Genomic DNA, 21,966 nt, shown 5'->3' with positions numbered 1-21,966 from the left:
AGCTCTGACCTCCGCTTTGCAGGGCTGTTCTGCATGCATGCAAAGCCATACCTGTGGCTAAGCAGACCTTGAAATGTCTTCGCTGTCCCAGTGTAGGGCCCTGCCCTGAGGAATATCGTTCTGGGACTTGCAGTCTCTGTTCCTACCCTCTGCTTTCACTTTTCCTCACATGCTGGATTCTCCACAGCATTACTACCAGGGAGGGTTATGCAAATATATGCAATCCTGGGCTCACTGTGGAATAAATCAATCTAAATTAAAATTAATGAACAAAAAGTGCAGAAACAGATCAAGCAATAAAGCTATTTTTCTTTCTCCCCCCCATGTCTCTTTCTTCTTTACAAGAGCTGGCTTTTTTTCTTTGCACTTTTTGGGCAGAAGACTGCTGTTGGTTTTTTAAACAATCTCAGCAATCAGAAACTGCCTGTTGCTCTCCAGAAATACCCACCAAGCAACATTAGTATCGGTGGTAACAGAAATAGTTCTCAGTATTTCTCTTTTCTCTAAGATGTTTGGGTTTGTTTTTCTTCCACCTACATTCCTACGAGCACTTTTGGAAGACACCGTAACCACCTTTGACTTTGATATTATTTTAACCATATGGTCCAAATAAGACACACTGCCACTGCTTGGATGATACCTATGAAATAGCAAAAAACCCAATGTGATGGCCTTCAGCTTTTGCCCTGTCTTGTTTTTCCTGTTCCCTTGGCATGAAGCCCCAGCAGGCTTGGCATCCACTACAGTACTTGCAGACCTGGCAAGCACGGATGTTGACCTTTAGCAACGAGAGAAGCTTGGCTTGCATGATCCATCCTGCAGAGCTGCCCCCTTCTGCAATGGAGAATGGGCTTTTGGGAAAATCTGGCTGGGTACCACCAGCAGAAAGCAAGGTGAGCCCTGAGTTGTGCTGGCTATCCAAGGTTGTGGGCATTATCAGGTGCCAATTCTTTCCTATGTTTGGGCTCTACAACTATTAGTTTTACTTGCTGGTAATTTCTGTGTCAGGATGATGATGATAGCACAAGATTGGCTATTATGGTCTTTGTTTATACTGTGTTTTTCCCAGCTCTACAGACTAATATGGTTCAGAGACTGTCAAGGCTTGGGTTTTCAATGACCATTTCTTGGAAACGAGAGAGCAAGTTCTCACTTCAATGAATAAGACTCGAGACAGATGGGTTCCTTAACCAGCCACACTGTACTGGGAGGACTGGTTTCTCTGGACTCTTCTCATATCACTGCCTAGTTAGCAAACCCCCCTCTAAATAACGTGTTAACTCTTTACAGTCTGTAATCTCTGATATATTCCCCCACGCTTCACTCCTTAGCTTTAAAATATTCAGATGTTTATCCTTTTGACCAAAGAAAGACACAGCTCATGTGAGAGCTGCCTGCTTAGCAGGACTGGCAGGGCCAGGCACTGGAGGAAGCAAAATGGAAGCAGCAATGGGTGGAGGAGACCACTGCAACAGATGAACTCTCTTCTCCACAGCTTTTCTATGGGGGAAGAAGAGGACTGAGAAATTTTTATATAGATGCTCTCTGTTTCTCACTCTGGTCATCAGACCCAAATGAACATCTCTTTTCTCCATTCTCCCATCTTCCACCCACCCAATGAAGGCATTAGTGACAGCACAAGCTACACAGGCTACAGCTAAATGGAGACTAGCTACAAGCTACAGTCATAAGGGGTCATTCTCCAATCAGCGCACATTTTGGCAGAAACACAGGACTGCTCATTCTCTGTTTTTCTCCCCCCTCCACCAATTGCTAACACTGTTGCTGTAAATGTTTTGTTGTTCTCTTGATGATCATGACTGGACTCGTGTCAGATCAGGGCCCAAGATGGGATGCTTGTCTCTGGGTAGTACAGTATCGCCCCACAGATCTCCCATGGTTCAAGCTAATCCTGCTGAGAAAGTTCCTGGTTATTCTGTGGTCAGTCTTCATCATGAATCTCCTAATAGGAAGAATCATAGGTTTTGAAGCCTGCCAGTCTGAATAAGCCATGGTGAGGATGAGTCTCAGTGCTAATCACAGGGGAGTGAGTCAATGTACAAAGGGCTGAGGGCAAGGGACAATGGAGGATGGAGACTGAGCTAACATCGTAACAGTGATAGACTCTTCTGAGGTTCAGCAGTCCCACTTGCCCTGTCCTTGTCAAGTATGACGAGGAATGAGAAAATTCTCCCTTTTCCAAAGAAAATCCCTTTTGAAAACAACTTGAGGATGCACTAAGGTCCCATCACAAAGTGAAGATACAGTGAGGACAGGAGAATATGATTAGATAACACGCCCTACCAGACTTTTCAGGGCATTCTGAGTGCCCTGCTGCAAAACCAGGAAAGCTGGATTATTTTCCAGGGACAAGTGAGTTGAGAGCTGAATCAGCTGGGCTGATTTCCCAGCTTTCCCAGATAATGCCTGATCAAATTCAAGTTCAAAGTGTTTAGCTGAATGGGCTTCTTCTCCATCTCTAGCCAGCCTGAAAGCAAGACGTTTCCACAGCAGCTAGCTAATGATAGCAACGCTTACAATGAGTACAGTGCTCTTCATCTGCAAACACCTTCCTTTTAAATTAATACTCAAAGCCCTGCAGGGCAGGGAAGTGTTACTGAGGCTTAAGAGAAATGGAAATTAAGGGAGAAGAGGGAGGAGGCTGTGATTTTGGTCACCAAGAGAAGGCTTGTTTGAGAGCTGAGGACAGCATCTCAGAACACAAACTCACCGTGAGAAAAAGGTCTAAAAAGGCAATTTTACACCTAAGGTTTCTTTGAAGGTGAAAAGCAAAGTAAAAGCAAATGTTGAGATAAGTACCAGTATCTGTGCTGAATGCTCACATTACAGAAGCTGGTACGAGCTTTCAGAAACCAAATGAGTATTTAAATTCTACTTTCTTCCTGTGCAAAATCCTCTTAGTGTGTCCAGGGTCACTGGAGATATTGCAGCATTTGCCATCACAAACTCCTGAAGACTCCTCACAGAAGTGATGTCACACTGGGGTGTCCTTCAAGATGGTCTCAGGGAACAGGGAGCAGCGAGAGGATGAAATGACAACTTCAATGGTAGAGGGGGAAGTATGTTAAAGGACAGACTAAAGCTCTGCAGGGTGGTGTTGGCAGCTTGATTAGGAGGGGCATTTGGTATGGAAATCTGGTTGGAAATCACTTGCAGTTTTTGCTTTATCATTTACCTTAATGGACCACTAATTCAAACCCAGCAGTAAACAGGGCTGGCTATGAAAAGAATTAACAGTGCCTGTCTGTGGAATTTAAGGACATATAATAAAAATAAGCATAAAAAGAAAGAGCCCAGGGTTTTCCATCAGACAAAAATATTTGTAATCGAAAGTTCTGCTTAAAAAAGAAGACACAAAATTGGAAAACTCCTCAAATCCTTACATCCCTAACAGCCTCAGCAACTTTAATTTCATATCCGAGCACACGTTTCATTTGCAATACATATGATAATGGTGTTTAATTGGATTTATTTTGCCACGCTACATTCCCAACGGCTCACTTTAGTCCTTTCTTCAGCTCCTTGAATGTTATTTACAAATCACTCTCTGGGATTTCATTTTAATGGCAGCTTGATTTCTTTTTTTTTCTTTTTCCCCTCCTTTTTTAGGTACTTTTCTTTAATTGTGTTCGTGGATTTGCCTTTTAAATAGGCAATTGTGACTACATCCTGAGCCTGAATAAGTTGCCAAGAGCAGAGCTTGATTTGAAAACACGGAGTTGTTAAATGGAGCTGATGTAACACCCAGCACTTATTGTTCTTTCCATGGGAGTACCTGCAGGTGCTTTACTTGGGCAGGTGCCCTTTTACAACACAACATGGGTTCATAATAACACTCTACCTCCAAGCTCTACATAGACATTAACTATTGAGGCCTCAGAGCATCCCATGAGCTGAGTATATCTCCATATGGCAGTGAAACAAAGATACGGAGGAGCTCTAGGCCAAAATGTTAACATGAATAAGAGGACCGGCTGCCTTACTGTTGATTTAGTTTCAAGCACCTGGAAACAGCCTGATTTCTGAAAGTGCTGAGTTTTTGTGCTTTTTCCCTACCTCAGGATCAAATCCAAACCTCAAACCTCATGTGCACTCAGAAAGCCTGGGCCTTGCTGCTTGTATCTGAGGGAGGCTTGGGCAGCATGCGGCAAGGGCAGGAAGAATATTTGGGCTCAGATTTGCCTTCATACCTTTTCCTATTGCAATAAACTAGTCCATAACACTTTACTGTAGTATATGCTTTTACCTTGCTCTTCCTTTCACGCTGTCTGCCACAAATGCAGAGCTATGGGACAGATTTAGGGGTGCATGATGGAGGAATGAGAAAAGAAAGGTGTTTCACTGGGAATAGTGTGCACAACTAGAGTGAAAAAATCTCCTGGCAGCAATTAATTTATAGCTTCTCATTTATCCCCTCCACAATCGCTGCAAAATGTTAGGTCTTATGCTTTTAATCCAAATCAGGATACGTGTGGAAAGAGTATATATGAAGGAGTCAGTCTATAGAAAAACTGATCTCCTGTGAAGACCATCCAGACCTGGATGAGGACATTGTGTCATGGATCAAAGCTTGGGAAAAGGCTGTTGCTTTGTAGGTGATTGGTTTCCTGAAATGGGAGAAGGGAGAGGGAAGGATGTGGGAGGAGAGCAGAAGAGAACAAACGGCATGTGGAAGAGGGGGGAAAGCCCTTGCTGTTCTGCACAGTTTTGCCCATCCCCAGCTCTTTGCATTTATCAGGATGATGGAGAATGACCCGGCTAGAGAGCTACTTTGACATAAAACATATACTGACCTGGAAAAGGATTGGGGAGTGTGGGTAAAACTCGTTCTAAGGGGGGAAAAAAAACAATAAGCAACATGCAGGAGAAAAGCCACTTTTCACACCAAGCAAGCAGCAGATACAAACCTGATGGAGTTGTCCATCCCCAAATTAGATGAGCTAGAGTAGGTTTCATATATAGAGCATTTTTATAGCAACACACCTAGTACACATCAACATTCCCTGTGACTGGGAGTCAGAGAGAAGTCATTTGAAAAACTAGAGAAATAATATCTATACAGCAATAGGGATTAAGCACCTGAAGTGAGGTTAATTGGAATGAATGGGCCACATCTCCCCTCTGACTTTCAAGACCACTCATGTCATCGTGTTACAGCACCTCTTAGCAATGCCTGTGGCTGGAAGCTAGCCTTTGGCAGCCAAGGTGAGTTGTAGAGGTCCTCCATGGGTAGTTATTGCCTCCACAGAACATTCCCCACAACGGGTTTCTTGCCAGTGAGAGGTTCCTTAAGGATGTGAGCATTGGAATTGTCAGCCTGGTGATTCTGAATGGCATTCTGTTTCTTCTGGGCATTTGTCTTTCTAAAGGAAGAGAGCTTTTGCAGATTCACCGATCTCTAGCAGCAAGCTGAGCCTGCTGTTTCAGTTATAGGGTTTTTACACTGTGTCCTTGTTCTACATCACAGCAAGCCTCTGGTATACATCACTGCTGGCTTCACGCTTTGCTTCCTCCATGCCAGGATCTCAAAAGAATTGCACAGACACTGAGGGAAATCGGCAGTCAGAGACCTCGGTCTGAGGCTAGGAGGAGTGTTAATTCCATTTTACAGGTAGAGCAGGTGATGCAGAGAGCAAGGAAGCAGTCTGCCCAAGGTCAAAAGCTGATCTGTTGGCAGAGTCAGGAGCAGAACCATGAATAAAAGCCTACCAGACCTGACTCTACTCTGACTCTATTCTGGCTCCACACTGGGTCTCCATTCATCAACTACAGAGCTTGCTAGATGCCTTGCGCTGACTGAGACGCGCTCCTACTCAAGGGCTGACTGGGAGGTAGACATTTAGCTGCAGAAATATGTCACTATGCAAAAGCTAATAGGCCTGAGGCAATGAGTTGTCTCTTGGTGTATCTGTGAGGGTGTTGCTAAGATCACTGCTGATGTACATACAGCTTGGCAGGATACAGCGGTAGTCCACTGTTGCTCTCTGATCACCCCAGCTCTTCGGAAGCCAGCGCTCTCTACATAGCACTCATGGTGCAAGGAGCTGGCTTCTGACTTGCTGGAGCCCAAGGAGACCTGTGACACTGCAGATCTCCTGCCTTCACGGTGGTAATGGAGCCATTGGAGTCCACAGCGGGGACAGGGGAGATTGTCTCTTGTGTAGAAAATACACAGCTAGCCTAGATCTCTGTGTTTATGTAGCACCAGGGGACTATTGTTCTGTGAAAGCAGGCTGTTGTGCTGACATGACTTCCTTGTTATTTAGTTTGGTTAAATAACTCAACTCCCCTTTACCTTCTTCCCGCACAGCAGGCTGCAGGCTGCACAGCATAAGCAGTTAAAGCAAAGCACTACGGCCTCATTATCACGCTGCTTTCTATTCAAGGACTCTCCCTCTGTTCCCCTCGCCTGCTGCGTGCAGCCTTTATTGCTCCACCCTGGCTCATTAGCAGTGTCTCAGCCTCGCTCCATCTGGCTGTCACCCTCACCACTTTCTTTCCTCTCCCGAGTCTCCCTGTTACTGACAGCCCGTGGGAAAACACGGGGGTTGCGCTGAAAGCCTCAGACTTTACTCTAAACCATAGCAAACACCACCACAGGCAGATGCTCAGGCACAAGGCAGAGTATTATGAGTAGTATGAGGGGGTGCCCACCAGCTAGCACTTGTGCTGGGGTGCTAACAGGCAATGGCAGGTGAGAGGCAAGCGCCACCTCTTCTGAGGAAATTGCCTCTTGCTGGGATTAAAACTGCTGGACCGAACCGATAACTGTACCTGAAGCGCTTTGAGAGGAGGTGGTGGGATGCTGCCTGCATCTAATTGGCATGGGCCCTGCCAGGTGCTGCTTCACCTCCGCTTTCCTCACTTGCTGAAGGGCACTGAGGATGCAGCAGGGCTCCTGCTGAGGTGGCAGTCTCCCATAATTGAGACAATTTAGGCAGCAGGACTGTACTGAGGTGTGCAGTAGAACACTGTTGTCTCCTCCTTTATCCTCAGGGATAAGCTGGCTCTGCGGGAAGCAGAAGTCAACTGGTCTGGAAGGACTTTCATTGCTTTTCTCTTTCTTGCGTGATTGCACCAGGTGCTGCAGCTGCTTCTGTGTGCCTGTGGATGTGTTTGCTTGCATGTATCCGTACATGTAAGCCTAAGTATGCACATGCTTGTATGGCAGATGTGCATCTGACATACACTTTTATATACAATTATATATATATATATATGCACATATTTGTATTTCTGTGCAGCATGAGCTAATATATAAATTGTGGCTTTTACACCTTAAGTTTTTCATAGCACTCTGTTGGCTAATGGAATATGAAGGAAACAAGTTCCCTCTCTTTTCATATACTTGGGGGAAAAGCTTTTCCCTTTAGCTGTGCTGCTGCTTCTCACCTCTGTTGTTCTGTGAGGCAGCCTGGCTTGACCTCTGTCAGGTCACCCTCACACTGAGGAATGCTACTGCATGTTTCCTTGGTCTCATGGCATTGTGTGCTAGGAGTTACCAGCCCTGTTCTCAGGCTCTGTAGAGCTGAACCCACCTCCATGGTTAACTAATGCTACACAACACGTTGCTGCCTCCCAGATCCTTTTGTCCACAGATATGGGCATGTCCCTCCCTCCTGCATGGGCTCTGGTGCTCCTTGAACCTTTCTCCCAACTAACTCAGCTCCCTGTAACAAAAGAAAACATCTGGGAGCGTTTAGAGGGGTGGGTGGTAAAGCTCCCTTATGTTTTCACTACTTGAGCTGCCTTGGTGTGTGGCTCACTGATACCAGAGTCTGGGAAGTGACAAAAGCATGGGGCATAGAGCAGGGGGAGCAAGGAGCAGGGAGGAGGGGATGGCAGCAAGCTGTCATATTTACTGTATCATCAGACAGTACATATGTGTGCTGTCTGCAAACATATTCCAGATTGCTGTTGGAGACAGGACCCCGGGTAACCTTTGGGCTGACCCAGTATTGCCATCTGTGTGTTGCTGTAAGCTCAGTCTCCAGGAGCGAGGAGTATAAATCTCTCCACCTACAGCAGGCATTCGTGGCTGCTACATCCTTTATGGAAGATCACTAGCTAGCTATTCATACAGCTCTAGGAAGCTGCTTTTGTAATTTAATGCATCTTCTAACTATGGCATTGACATCTAAGGCACTTGGTCTCTCTGAGAGTTTTTCAATGCAGGCTGAGACTTCCTGGAATGGAAGACACCCATTTTTCTCTGTTGCTGAACTGTTCTTTCACATCATTCTGCTAGCTTCCCATCTGCCCTCCACCTCAGACAAAGCTTCTAGTACCTCATTACTAACTTTCTCCTTGTTACTTCACTGCTGGCCGCCGTTTTTTGTTGTTGTTGTGTGGGGTTTTTCTTAACTGTGGGCCACGGAGGAAGAATCACTGTGTCTGCCTCCCTGGTGGGATGTTGCCCTGCAGTGTTTGATCTCTATATAAAAAAAAACATAAAATCCTGGATTCTGTGGAAGAAGAACACTCTGAGTATTTGAGTATCTCTTCCTGGACTTTTTAACGTTAAGAATACCAAGAGGAATTTAATGTTTTTCTCTCTTTTTCTCTCTTGCACAATAACTAGAAGGAGAATGGAGAGTTCCTGAAACAATATTACACAATTTTCACAATGGTTTTCTCCCTCCATGACACTGAATGCTGAAGAAAATGGGGAATAAACTAAGCAACAAAAACAAAATAGTTGGAAACAGTCTGAGGAAAATCATCCCATCTTTCTCACCTCCTGCACCTCCATTCTTCTGGCGCTTGTGAAGTTGCTACTTCACAAGTTCTCAAGTATTTCACAGTACAAATAGCACTTGAATTTCTACTGTAAAAATGATGAACAAAATCCAGCAACTTGATAGAAGGAAAGTTACCTCGACACACATCAAAAGGAGGCTAAAATAGCACCCTCACTTTTTATTTCCTCGCTCAAGTCATCTCTAACAGTTACCACCTTTCCTCTCGTATAGACACTGGCAACTTTGCAAGATCTCCCCACTTTCCTTACAGGTTCTGCCACTGAATTCATGACCATGGGTAAACCACTTCTTCACTCTGTTTCTTAGTTTCCCTACTGCAAAACAGTGCTAATAACACTCACCAATTTCGGAATAACTTTGCGATGTTAAAATATTCATTGCTAGCAAATCCTTTGAGATCCTTTGAGGTGAAGCTCTCCAGTCAAGCAAAATGCTTTTCTAGCAAAACCAACCCCCATCTACTATCACGTGCCCGTACATACATTATTGAATTTCATCTTATATTTTGTTTCAGTGATGTATTCAGCTCATCTGTGTAACAGGAACCAATAGAGAGGGCCAAATTTAGAATTCAGCCACAAATAATGGATTCTAAACTTAGCATTATATTAATATCAGCAAGAACGAATCTCGAGTATCTGAAAACTGTGTTCCAGATTGCTGCCTGAGAATTTCATTTGAATCTCATGACAGTAACAAGATGAGGGTAAAAAGACTTTCAAAATAGAAATTTGCTTTGTTTCCCTGACCAAATGCAGCAGGAAATCAAATATATGTGATTTTATGATAAATCTATTCTTCGCGGAAAGAATTCCTCAGAATGCACTCAAATTTTGCAAGAATTACAACTGCAGTGTAATAAACCCAGAGGTGGTAAACAAGGAATGCCAATGGTTTTATACTTCTGCATTACCTCTGCTAAAAAACCAAACCAAACCAGAACACTTATTTTTTTCCTGATACTTTGATTAATCTGACCACACACAGCAGAAACTACACTAGGCTGCCTGTCATACTAAGACAGATTTGCATAGTTTATTTTCTTTCTGTTTAGAAGGTCATGCAGGTCATGGCCTGAGCATTTTAATTCAGTTTGAGATCAGCAGAAGAATACAACCCTACGTCGCTTCTGGGTCTCTGGTCCATTTGTGTGAGTGGGTCATTCTGCTGCAGTCTATTTCTGGTGGCAATAGAAATGTGCAGTGAAAGCTGAGTCCAAGTTTTGTGCCTGGAATACAGAACTGGGTTTTGAATACACCACAATGAATACACCCATGTGTGTATGGGTGGGAGGAGAGGAACGGGGGCTTAATATAGGGCCAGGACAGAACCAGCTGCAAAATGTGGAGCTAGCAGGTAATTCTGTTCTGCAGCCTGGCATGGCCCCAGCTTCCTTCTTCTTAAGTTTACTACAAAAACTCAGTAATTGAAAGGTAGCAGAATGAGATCCCAGAAAGTTGTTTCATATCTCACCTGCTGATTATCTTTTCCCCCATGTTCCCCAAGGTATGCCCCCTTAAATCATTCTGCCTTAAATCATTGTATCCTACTTCCTTCCTTCCCATTTTCTCCTGCTTTCAAATTCATTTCTCTTTTTCTTGACTCTCTCTTGTTCTCCTCAGGCTCAGTGGCTAGTTCTCTCCACCTCTCTGAATTACTTGTCATTTCTCAGCTGTCACAGCCCCTCCGAGCCTTGGCCTTTTCTCTGCTTATTAAAAGGGCTTTCACTTTGAGGGAGTTTTCAGTTCCTGTCTTAAAACAAACACATTTTGATTATTTTAACAAAATCTGACTTTGGCAAAGAAAGTCAATCAAAGAGCTTGACCGTAACCTTTTAATTTGGCTGCGTTCGTGTTTCACTCTTAGTATGGACATGTATGTGTCTGAAGCAGTCAGCTCCTGGCTAGAGGTTTGTCAAGGCTGGCAAGCGGTGTTTTATGGACAAGTGACCCTGTGTGCTTTCAATGTAGCCTGGTTCTTTAAGAGAGTGACCTGGACCTCCCCTCGCCCTCTTCTATACTTACTGTAAAGGTATAGGCTGGCATTTGTGACTCCCAGCTTGTTGGCAGCCACACAGGTGTAGTTCCCGTAGTGCTCCTCAGTGACGTTGGCCACCATCAGCAGAGACTGGCTCCCTGTGCTCTTTATCTCCAGACCGTTGGCACTGTTTATCCTGGGAAGATAGGAGAAGAGGAGCACAGTGCAATGGCCGTCGAGTACTGGGGAGGAAGCTAACACCCTTCAGACCAGCTGGCAGGTGAGGATGGAGGCAGAGAGAGAGGAGGCGTGAGAAGAAAGAGGCCAGAGAAGGCACTGATAGGAAGCAGGAGGAGGGAATGAAAGGAAAAAGGAGTGTAGCAGAGAGGAGTGACACTGGTAAAGCAGCGGAGAAGAAAGAAAAGCTGAAGGAAAGGGAGGAAGCCTTTATTCAGCACTAGCTTACACTGGGAAATGAACTTACTACGGCCAGCTGAGGGCTAGTTCATACTTGGAGCAAACATTTTTAGTGAAACACACCAATTAATACATTTTTATATGAGCATTTACAAAAGCCAAGCCATCCCTGAGCCTGCAGACATGGGTCAGCCAAAAAACTACAATAATAACACTACCTTCTAAATGCAATGTAAAATGCTCAGATATAAGGAATTTTTTTTCTCCTTTTCTCCCCACGTGCAAACCTTGGTGGCTCAAGTCTCAGAGATGGAGGCATCTTATACCTACCCTGAAAGGAGACAGCTAGATTGGAGTTACCTACTTGAAGGCCAACACTATTTTTTTTATCTGTATCACGATCTATTTAACACACGAGCACTGGAAGGAAGGAAGCACTACTAATGTCTTAATTGTGAATTGCTCCGTTACTGACTTAAAGGCAGGAGCTTCATCCTTAGCACTTCCTTCAGCATCTCTGGTTTAGAAAAGGATTGCCTTTTCCAGTCCCAACCACACTGCCTCTGCCTGGGCTGATGGGACGATCTTGACATGGCTCACAGAGAGCAATTTGCTTGAGGAGAAGAACTGAGGATGACAGCTGATTGTCTAAGGATGCCCTACTGAGTGGACTGAAATGGAGAGCGAAAGGAAAAGGAGAGCTAATGGTCTTACCTGGTGTCATCCCTGTACCACTCAAAATCAGGCGTGGGCACTGCTGATGCCTCGCAGCGGAGTAAGGCTTGTCGTCCTGTGGCCGCCTCGTTGCTCTTGGACTCTGTGATGGTGGGAGGGTCTGCAGGAAGGAAACAGTGGGTAAATCACAACTTTCATTTAGACGGAAAAAAAGTACAACTGCTTCAGGAACTGGCTTCCTTATACAAACCATTGGGGCTGATGGAGGACTACAGCAGCTGTATGCTGGGGCACATCCAGCCCCTGCTCCTCTGAAAATTATCTGCTCTTTGAACTCCTCTAATAACTATGCCAGCATTACTCCTTAGCATGCTTCTCTTCAGTGGCAGTGAATAAAGCTCTGTCATAATTGCACAGGCATATGCAGGTAAAGTTGAGGTTAATGATAGAGTCCTGCAATTCATGAATATTTACCTGTGGATCTCCAGTTCACATGGCCTTATCAGAAAGAAGATGATGAGAGAAAGAATTTATCAATGGTAAAGAAGAAAAGCAGAAGCAAAGGAAAGAAAGCAGGAATTCAGCACTAGCATAAAAATTAATTTCCATATAACCTTTGCATTTAATATCAAAACTATAATAAGGAAAGGTTGGTCTCTTCTCCCAGGTAACTAGTGATAGGACAAGAGGTTATCACCTTAAGTTGGGCCAGGGGAGGTTCTGATTGGATTTCAGGAAGAATTTCTTCTCCAAAAGAGTGGTGAGGCACTTGAAATAGCTGCCCAAGGAGGTGGTGGAGTCACCATCCCTGGTGTTCATGAAACATGTAGATATGGCACTTAGGGACATGCTTAGTGGGCGATAGTTGGACTGGATGATCTTAGGGGTCTTTTCCAGCCTCAGTGATTCTGTGTTTCTTCAAACCGTGTAGATGTGGCACTAAGGGACACAGTTAGTGGGCATGGTGTTGATGGGGTTGATGGTTGGACTTGATGGTCTTAGAAGTCTTTTCCAACCTCACTGATTCTGTGATCAGTGTGCTCTGCTGGGGATGGGTCTCGGTGCTGGCTGAAGTACCAGGCAGGGTACCAGCAGCTTCACTCTCAGCCCTGTGTTCAAAATGACAAACTTGACGAATGAAAAGGCAGGATTATTTCCACCTGGCTGCTGAGAAGGAGTAGGCACGCTGTCCGCCATCACCATTGCTCAGGGACTCTGAGCCAGAGGCCGTGCTGAGGCTCAGGCCACCACAAAACATCCTGCCTGTGCACGGAACACAGCTCTGCTGCTTGTGTCCGTCCTGGCACAAGAAGGCCAAAAAACATAATCAAAATGGATCGTGCCTGTCAAATATAAAAAGATAGTGCTGTCTGGAAAATGTACTGAGAGAAGTTTGTTGTGAGCGCATTAGCCAGCTCAATGTGATCCTTTTCCTGACCTTAATCGGGATTTTATGCAGGGCTTTAGGGATATTGCCGTGCGCCCTCTAACATCATAAATATTAATGAGTGTACAGAAATAGGATCCTGCATTCAAAGGCTGTGGGTTCACGTAAATATTTTAATTTGGGAAGGAGGAGGGGTAATAAAAGGATAGCGAAGGTGATTTTTTAAGCCTCTTTCTCCAATTTTTGGCTCAAGCCGTGTACCCTGCTGTCTGCTGGGAGAAAAGCCTTTTCCACTTCAATGAACCCAGTGCATACGATGAGTCATGCGATGAACAGAACCTTTTTGTGGGCCCAGAAAATGCAGTCGCTCCGTGTTTGGTCTACGCTGCTGGGGGAGCCAGGAATAGGCTCCCTTTGCTGCTCTCCCTACTCACTTCCCCAGGCCTCAGTTTCCCATCCGCAGTGTGCCAGGGCCATTACTCAAGAAGCCTGAAGGTGGTGGTGTGAGACCGAAGCAGAGAGATTCTGCTTGCTCCTGCAGTCAACCTGCCCGCTTCTCAGCCTCAGAGATGAGGTGATAAGGGATGGCCAGGAAGCTCCTCACTTGGAGAAGGTCCCATTTTTCAATCTTACTGTGATTTCCATTGCTTCTACTGCATGTGTAGCTTAAGAAAGCAAGATAAGGAAAGAAGTATGCAAATATCTGGATTTCATCCCCCAAACAGGACCCATTTTTGTTTTTTTTCCTGTGCATCTCATGACTTCTTTGAATCTATCCCTGTGCTTGGCAATAAAAGGTATGTCCTGCAGGAAAATAATATTTGCTTACATTACACATTAGGCCACGTAATAATACTGCAATACTGCATCAGATCTTATTTTCATATACCATGACAGTAAAAGGATCTCGCTCTAGCACAGAAACTGAGTTGAAAAGAAGTCAAAATTGTACATAGACTTTATCCAACCATGCTAAATACAGCACTGAAATTATGTTTCATAGAAATATCTGATAACACTAATTGCTTCCAGTGAAATACCTCGGGTTTATAAGCTCAGTTGTTTTTGACCAATAAACACACAAACAAACAAAAGAACAAACCCACAAACAACAAAGCAAACCACACATTTCATGTAGAAAACAAAAAACTTTAGTTCATGAAATCTGCTACTGCAGTTTCACACTAGTGGTTAAGCCTACCCATGAAGCAGCTTTTACTAAACTCCCACCATCCAGTTTTCATAGAATCACAGAATGATTGGAAAAGACCCTTAAGATCATCTAGTTCCAACCTCTCTGCTATAGGCAGGAACACCTAATTATCCCTGAAGTGGTCTGGATTGCAAAGATGCTGCAGGGACCACAAAAGCAATGCCTGGAAAGGAAGAAACAGAGCAGGCAGGGGGGTATATTCCTGTTAAATAACTTGTGCCAAACATGAGCTATACACATATGGGGGTGGCCACACACACATACAAGGCGATAGGAATGAAGGTGGTCTGACATATTATGTGTGACTGCAAGAAGAGCATACCTGCAGGGTGAGGTGGACTACCCTCTGTGTGTGCATGGGCAAAGTGGTCTGTGCCCTGCTCAGCAGAGTATTACCCGGCAAGGATTCATGGGAGCTGGAGTGGGGATGTAAGCCACATGGCACTGCCTCTGAGTGTTCTGAGATGGATAGCAGGCCCCTTTTGCCAAATGCTTTCCTGTATTCTTTTTTCCTCTCCTTTTCCTATATATTTTGATATTTAAGGAACAAACTCCACCCTATGGTAAGCATCTTATAGCTCCCCCCCATTTCAGATCCTTTAACATGGCCCCGGGGGGTGTCTCCATTTACCCCACAGCCACTTTTGCCTGTGGACAAGGATCTGCTCCCCGGTGAGGTACTCACAGTTCACAGTGACCCGGACTTGCTTGACATCTGCTGAAGCAACCTCATTGGCAGCTTTGCACTCATACTTGCCCGACTGCTCTCGCGTAATCCCCAGAATCTCCAGGTACTCCTCCTCACCTTCAAACTCCCTTCCTGCAGAACAGAAAAATACAGGTGATGGCTCTCCGGTAGGCATACAGACTGGGGAAGCCTTTGGCTTAATTGCTATGGAGGAACAATCACAACAGTGATTCTGCAAATAAACAACAGCCACTGAGGGAGCTATTTCGAGGTTATTTCAGACGCCGTATCAGCAAGATATTTGCATTTCATTTAGTTATTGAAAACTCAGGTTCAGGAAATTGGGAAGGAAGCACAAGTGGTAGCACAGCGTTGCACAGGCTGCCCAATAGACACAATCTCCATCATGTGAGGCTGGAGTGAGTTCTGTGCTATAAATGAGAGAAGTCAGCCCACTGATGTGCCTGACCAGGGTGGCTGGCTCCCCAGATATGCTGGTGCACTGTCAGCAGCCCTTTCATCACTGCCAAACTGGGAAAAATTTCTTTTTGCCTCTCAGAGCAGCTGCCACCCTGAAGAGACATCGATCAGACCATGCTACATACAGTTAAACACATCCAAACCGAGAAATAAAGTGTCATTTGATCCGCAGAGCCCAATAATCATTACAAATCCCCCATCTACTGTACATGAAATGACACGTTTAAGCTGAGCTGCCTTGCTAGGACAGCTCTGAAAGCTGAGACTTGAGAATCAGGACAGATTTCCCCTCCTACCCCCCGAGAAAACATCAGCACAACAAGGGCTCTCTTTCAGGTTTCTAGGAGAGCAGTCAGTTTTTCCAGTGCAAATCTGTCCAGGAGACGATTTCTGCTCAAAGGGTGCTGAGCACTTCTGAAATTGTGCCCATTTCCCATCAGCACTAGTTTGGTGGAGCTCAGCCAGGGCCGAGAGGACGGGACTGCTCTTCAGCTCTGCAGCACTGAGTTAAGCCCCACTCCGGAGCTCAAGTCCCCTGTAACCACCTGAAACAAATCCTACCACACTGGCACTCGGCTGCTGCAGTGTATGAGTCTGGGCAGGCTGGGTGCACCGCACACACAATGCGATTTGACTTCTGCACCAGAGACAGGAACTCAAGCAACTTCAGAACCTGCTCAGAAATCTGTCTATCACACAATTATTTTTGCCCTTTTCTTTTTTCCAGGCAATTTTCAGAACCATTCTAGGTGAAAACCATTCTCTGTCATGGAGACGCAGCACACGGACCTATTAAGCCCATGCAAAGACAAGCTTTGTCCATTCTTTCAGTGATCCCTCCTCCAGCTCCTACCAGATGTTCAGATGAGTGCATAACTCACTGGTACATCACAAATTTCCAACTGCTCTGATAAAGGTTTTCTCATCCCCTAGCAGTCAGCTGAGATGCCTTACAATGACAGATTCATAGAATCATAGAATCACCAAGGTTGGAAAAAGACCTCCAAGATCATCCAACATTTCCCCACCAAAACATGTCTTTTAGTACAGCATCTAAACCTGCGTGTCTTTCTGCATGGCAGCATGTATTTTACAAGGCGATCCATCGGCAAAGCTCTGGCAGTGCTCTGGGACACTGCTTCAATCTTGTGCTGGTGCTTATGGACAACCAGGGCTGAATTCCTGGAGAAGGAGGTAGGGCAGGATTTGCATAGGTATTTTTCAGTGGGGTAACTCATGAATACGCCTGGGTATATTAACTCCTGTAGGAGCAGTGCTAGGTCAGACCTGGTATGGGAAGGAGCTTCAGCGTCCATCAAACCCATTCCCACACTTCAGCACGACACAAGGGTTGTTTCCTGGTGATGGCCATGCCCTGCTCTCCACTGACAAGCTCCCCAGTCTCTCCAGACAGTCTGTTCCCATGCTTCCCTGTCCTCACTGCTGGAACCGTTTCCCTGCAGCCTGACCGAGTCTTCCTTGCTGCAATTTAAGGCTATTATTTTTGTCTTTGCCACTACAGACAAAAAGAACAAATAAATCATTCCCTCCTTCTCTGCAATAGCCTTTTATCAACTTTAAATCACTTCTGTTCCTCCTGTGGTTGTCACTGGGTTTTTTTTTTTGGCTGAATAGTGCCACGTCTTTCAACCTTTCTCTATAGGTGGGGTTTTGTAGACCTTGATCATTCCTGCTCTTTCCGTTTAGATCTCTCTGACAAGCTCGCATATTCCTGGAAGTGCAACACCCTAAACTGTACACAGCATTTCAGATATGAAGCACTACCACAGCTGGACACAGGCAGAGGATTGCAACACTTCTGCACTGTGGTGCTGTTTTCGCAGCCAGTACATCTCCTGTGTTTTTGCCATAGCATGAATCATTTAGGGTTGGGAGGCTGGGATCTCCTCTAATTCCCACATCATCTTCTAACACACCACTGCCTGCTAATAATGCTCTTTGAAAATGCCACCCTCAGTCCGAGCTGACAACCACCACTCCACTCCTCACACAGGCAGCACTCCCAGTTGGTAGGTCAGCCAGTTGACTGGAAAGTTAATTGGACATCCAGGAAAGACTTACAGGGAAAAGGTTAAAACATAATTTGCCTTTGCTTTGCAAATCATTTGCTCTGCAGTCCTGCTTTGTGTATATACAGGGTTCATTCCAATTGGGACTTACTTCTCCTGCAATTTGCCCTTGTCACAAGACTGTCACTGTAATGAAAAAAGGGTTGAGGGTGACTTACCAGCTCTAATGGAGTGGCACCCTCATTAGGGGTGCTGCTAAGTCTGTCTATCAGAGCACTGCATCACAGGGGCTCCAGAAAGTATCCTAAGAAGTACACAATTTCCTAAGTGAAGATATTTTTCAGCTCCTCTCTGATGTATACACATGCACTTAAAACCATGTGCTGTGTCCAGCAGAAGGCCTTCCAGCAGCAATGGACAGTCCTTCCCAGCAGGTGATGCGCATGAGGAGCTGCTGCTTCACCCAGTGGCTATCTACCAGCATGTGTGAAAGGGAGGCTTCTGTGTTAAAAGGAAGCTGAAGATACCACCAAGCCTATTTAGCTTCTCATTCCTCTGCCCCAGGATGCAGATATGAGCATACCACTGCAGGGGAAGTTTCTGTGACAGGCTCTCTGAAACAGTGGTGGTGGTATCACTGTTCTTGTCCCTGCAGCAGTGATCTGTTTCAACCCTGGGCATCAGCATTTTCCTGTAACAACTTGGTTAATCCCACTTGCAGGTAGGACCCCTTTGCTTGCAGCCCTGTCCCCCTAGAGTACATTAACCATTCCTAACAAAGAGCATTTATATAAAATTGAGGTGTCATAGTACGCACCAGAGAGAGAAAAAAGATATATCACGGTGTGTTAGAAAAATGTCAGGTTGTGATACCTTGCACAGAGCTGTAGAGATGTTTTCACTAATTCACCTTGGCAGCCAGATTAGGTGAGTCATATTAACTCTAACCTCCAAGGCAAAGCGAGGCGGGGGGAACAGAAACACAGCTCCACACACGGAGCAAATTTACAAATGTTTCGGCGCTGAAGCCAGCTTTGGCAGGGAGCTGATGGTTGTCACTATGCAGTTTATCAAAGCGGGGAGGGAGAAGGTTGGGGCAGTGCTCTCTGGTGCGTACAACAAAGAACATACTCTGTTAGGTGAAGAGCAGGGCTGCCAGCTCCTGGCAAGAGAGCTGCTCCATTCCCCACTAACAGCAAATGTTTGCCTTAAGTGTGCTACCAAGGGCCACAATCCTGGCCTCACTGCCAAAACCATCCTTGCTCACAAGGGCTGTCCCAAGGCTGTGCTGTCTTTTTTGAGGCAAATCCTTTGCAGTGAGGGGCCTTCCGTGTTGGAAGTGCTGCCTACCTGCCTCAGCCACATTTCATATCCCCTGGGTTCATAAATTACATCACGAACCCTAACAGCAAACCATCCCTGCAGTGCCAGCCTGCTGGCAAGAAGCATCCTTCTCCCTAGTCCACGGATGTGCCCTCATAGAAGCCCCCACAGAAGCCCCTCTGCATATTACCCCCCGTTGACATGCACACCTGCCTATGCTCTCATCCATGCCCCCAAATCCTGCTGCGCAAACAGAAACACGGACTTGGACCTTCCCCATGTGTTTACAGACATTCTAGAAATGGGTGCATTTGCAGAGGTGGCAGCCATGATGTGTGTCATCCTCTCTTCTTTGTGCCTCCAACATTGGGCTACTCCTTGTGCAGAAATTTCCTCAGTGCATCTCCTTTTATTTATTCCATTGTGTTCTTTTATTAAGCTCAAGCTCCCTGAAAGTATCCGTTTGCATTTGGTATGTGCAAAAAGAGATCAGATGCTCTGCCTCTGTGTACTTCTTCCAAGACTCTTTGAGGTTTGAAGAGGGGAGAGCAGAAGGGGCTGCGTGTTCTGGCTGGGCTATCCTCTGCCTAAAACAAGATGCAAGTGGATGAAAAAGGAGTGCAAATCAATAAATGCCATTTGAAGCAGTGTGTTTTGTGTGCAGCGACTTCCAATGCTGAAGTTTTTATTCCCTCTGCACTGTCCATTTGCTGTTAAAGGTCTTGCCCTCTTAACTTTCCTTCTTCCCTCTGCAACTTATATTCCCTAGAAATAGACTTCTAAAAGACAAAAAATAGCCAAATGAGACTTAGACATCATTTTCTTGTTTCACATCTAGCTGGGATTTTGTTTTAATTCAAAACTTTGAAGTTTTTTGTTGATCAGCCTCCGTCTCCCTGCCCATCACAGATTCCAATGAGCCTGGCAATTTTTCTGTCCCTTAGCTGAAGAAGCTTGTTTTTAGCAAAGAGATCAGGGGAGAGCAGCAGATGGTAGATGAGCAAAGGGACTGCCGGTGCTACAACGCTACGGCAAGGAGGGAAGGTAGAAAAATGAGCATGGCACAGGATAAGGAGAAAAATAGATGGAGGAAATGAAAGATAATAGAGAGGGAACAAAGAGAGGGACAGAAGCTGAAGCTGGTAGAGGAAAATGGAAACAAAGTGAGATTCTTCAGGGACTGAGAAAAAGAGAAAATGGTGGCCAGATACAGACAGAGAAATGCATTGAGCCAAAGAGTGAGATAGAAAGGCAGGAAGAGAGATGGTGGCAAACAGAGATGCACAGTGCAGAGAGGCACAGGCTGCCATGGAGTCACCACTGCCAGAGGGACAGGAAGAGAGGGGTCAGATGTAATAAGGCAATAATTACTTTGTTCAGGGAGCAAGGCACAGCAGGGTATTTATTGTTCAGGCTGGCCTCATGCCTCCCATGCCCTTAGGTCTCCAGCTATTGCACATAAACCAAAAATCTAGTGCAGAGACAGTAAGGGCTCTGGCCGAGCTCTGGTTCCATGGATGCGAATGAGTCAAATCAGGAGGAAATACCCTGGCATGACTTTTCCTGGCACTCATGGGACCTTGCTCATCGGTGATCCCATTTTCTCCTTATGTGCAGAGCTGATTGCTGCACCTTTCCAGCCACAGATCGTGTCCCAATAGCTCAGAAAGCCTGCAGGCCACATGGGAACCCTCCTCCAAACCCTATGTGCCTAGTGTGCAAGTACAACAGCTCTGGATGAAAGCAGCCTCTGTCTCCAAATCCCCCCTTTTCATAAATGACCACTAATGGTTGTCTCACGCACACACCACTGGATGTGGGCACAGAGCAGGTGTGCAAAAGACCACTATGACTTAACAACCTAATACATGTTTTCTATTCAAAACTCACATGCGGACACAAGAAAGGGAACCTCTCTCTGAAATACCCAACTCTGGTTTTGTTGAATCAGAAAAAGTTATTTCATTCAGTCTCAATTTGAGATGTCCATCTCTTTTCTTCATCTTTTTTTTCCCCCTCTTTCCACACACCATTACTTACTGAATTGGACCCAAATTTGCTAACACTTTTTTAATGAACACAAACAGCTATTTTTTTTTTTTTTTAATAGCTGAACTGCTCTTGCACAAAACTTGGCCATGATGCCAATGTATAAAGTAAATTATCAGCCACAAGGTAAATTAAGTCATCTAATATCACAGCTACAGTACTATGCTCCCTAAATGTTGCATGCTGCGATGTGAGTTATGTAAGGACAGTGCTAAAAAACATCAAGTCCTAATCCCACTGCCAAGAAAATGACATGCAAACATGAACAAACCAATAGTTGCATCGTTCCCGCATCCCCAAAATTGGAGGTTGCTTTACAATGTGAGGCAGACATCATAATCAACTAGAGGAATCCCTGCAATGGCACCAGATGCTTGAGTAAAACTATGCTTTAGAAGGGAAAGGTAGAGAACTCCTCGGAGCTGGTGGGACTGTGCTGGAGCAGCTAATAGAAAGCTGGCTGAAAGCAAGAGATCCAACATGGAATGCCAGTGCCAGCCCAGCGGCCCAAGCTTAGGAGTTACATGATATGCGGTTATGGGTGGTAGCACAGCTGGGGTTTGTTGCCTACTGTGTTAAGCACAGAAAGGCAATTTAAGCTGAGACCTGCTGTATGGGACTGGGGTTTTCTGCATGTCAAAGAGACCAATGAAAGGTAACTAAAATACGAGAGAAAGCAGCCAGCCATTACTGTTTCCAGTGGCTGGGTCACCTGGTTTCCTCTCTCATTTGGCCTCTTCTACTCCTTCCCCTACAAGTTCTCCCATCTTGGACAAAGCACTTATGCTATTGTTAAGCAGTTTGAAGACAAATTTGACAAGTCTTTCCCTATGGACCCAAAGCCAAAGAAAAGATAACAGCAAGAAGTTCACTCCGGGACATTTTCCATAAAGCACAGCTGGACCACATTGCTTCTGTCCTGCCAGCAGAGAGCGGGGATGGAC

General features: G+C 45.3%; 1 protein-coding gene across 7 annotated transcripts in view; it reads right to left on the bottom strand.

Annotated features, from left to right (window-relative positions):
• The window catches only part of LSAMP (limbic system associated membrane protein), a 909,725-nt gene that overhangs the window by 8,339 nt on the left and 879,420 nt on the right, over positions 1 to 21,966 (bottom strand). For 3 of the 7 annotated variants that reach the window (XM_015875995.2, XM_015876019.2, XM_015875989.2), the window contains 4 exons: positions 15,138 to 15,272; positions 11,892 to 12,012; positions 10,808 to 10,956; positions 4,815 to 4,850 (listed from right to left, as the gene is read on the bottom strand). In XM_015875995.2, the coding sequence (XP_015731481.1) occupies positions 4,815 to 4,850; positions 10,808 to 10,956; positions 11,892 to 12,012; positions 15,138 to 15,272 (441 nt within the window). Of the gene's footprint in view, positions 1 to 4,814; positions 4,851 to 9,793; positions 10,012 to 10,033; positions 10,536 to 10,807; positions 10,957 to 11,891; positions 12,013 to 15,137; positions 15,273 to 21,966 lie in introns of those variants that run through there. The other 4 variants (XM_015876028.2, XM_015876008.2, XM_015875998.2 and 1 more) reach the window with 3 other exon arrangements.

Source organism: Coturnix japonica, chromosome 1, assembly GCF_001577835.2.
Source record: "Coturnix japonica isolate 7356 chromosome 1, Coturnix japonica 2.1, whole genome shotgun sequence".
Taxonomy (NCBI): domain Eukaryota; kingdom Metazoa; phylum Chordata; class Aves; order Galliformes; family Phasianidae; genus Coturnix; species Coturnix japonica.
Note: the sequence above shows the minus strand (reverse complement) of the source record. Positions and strands in the feature narration are given on the sequence as shown.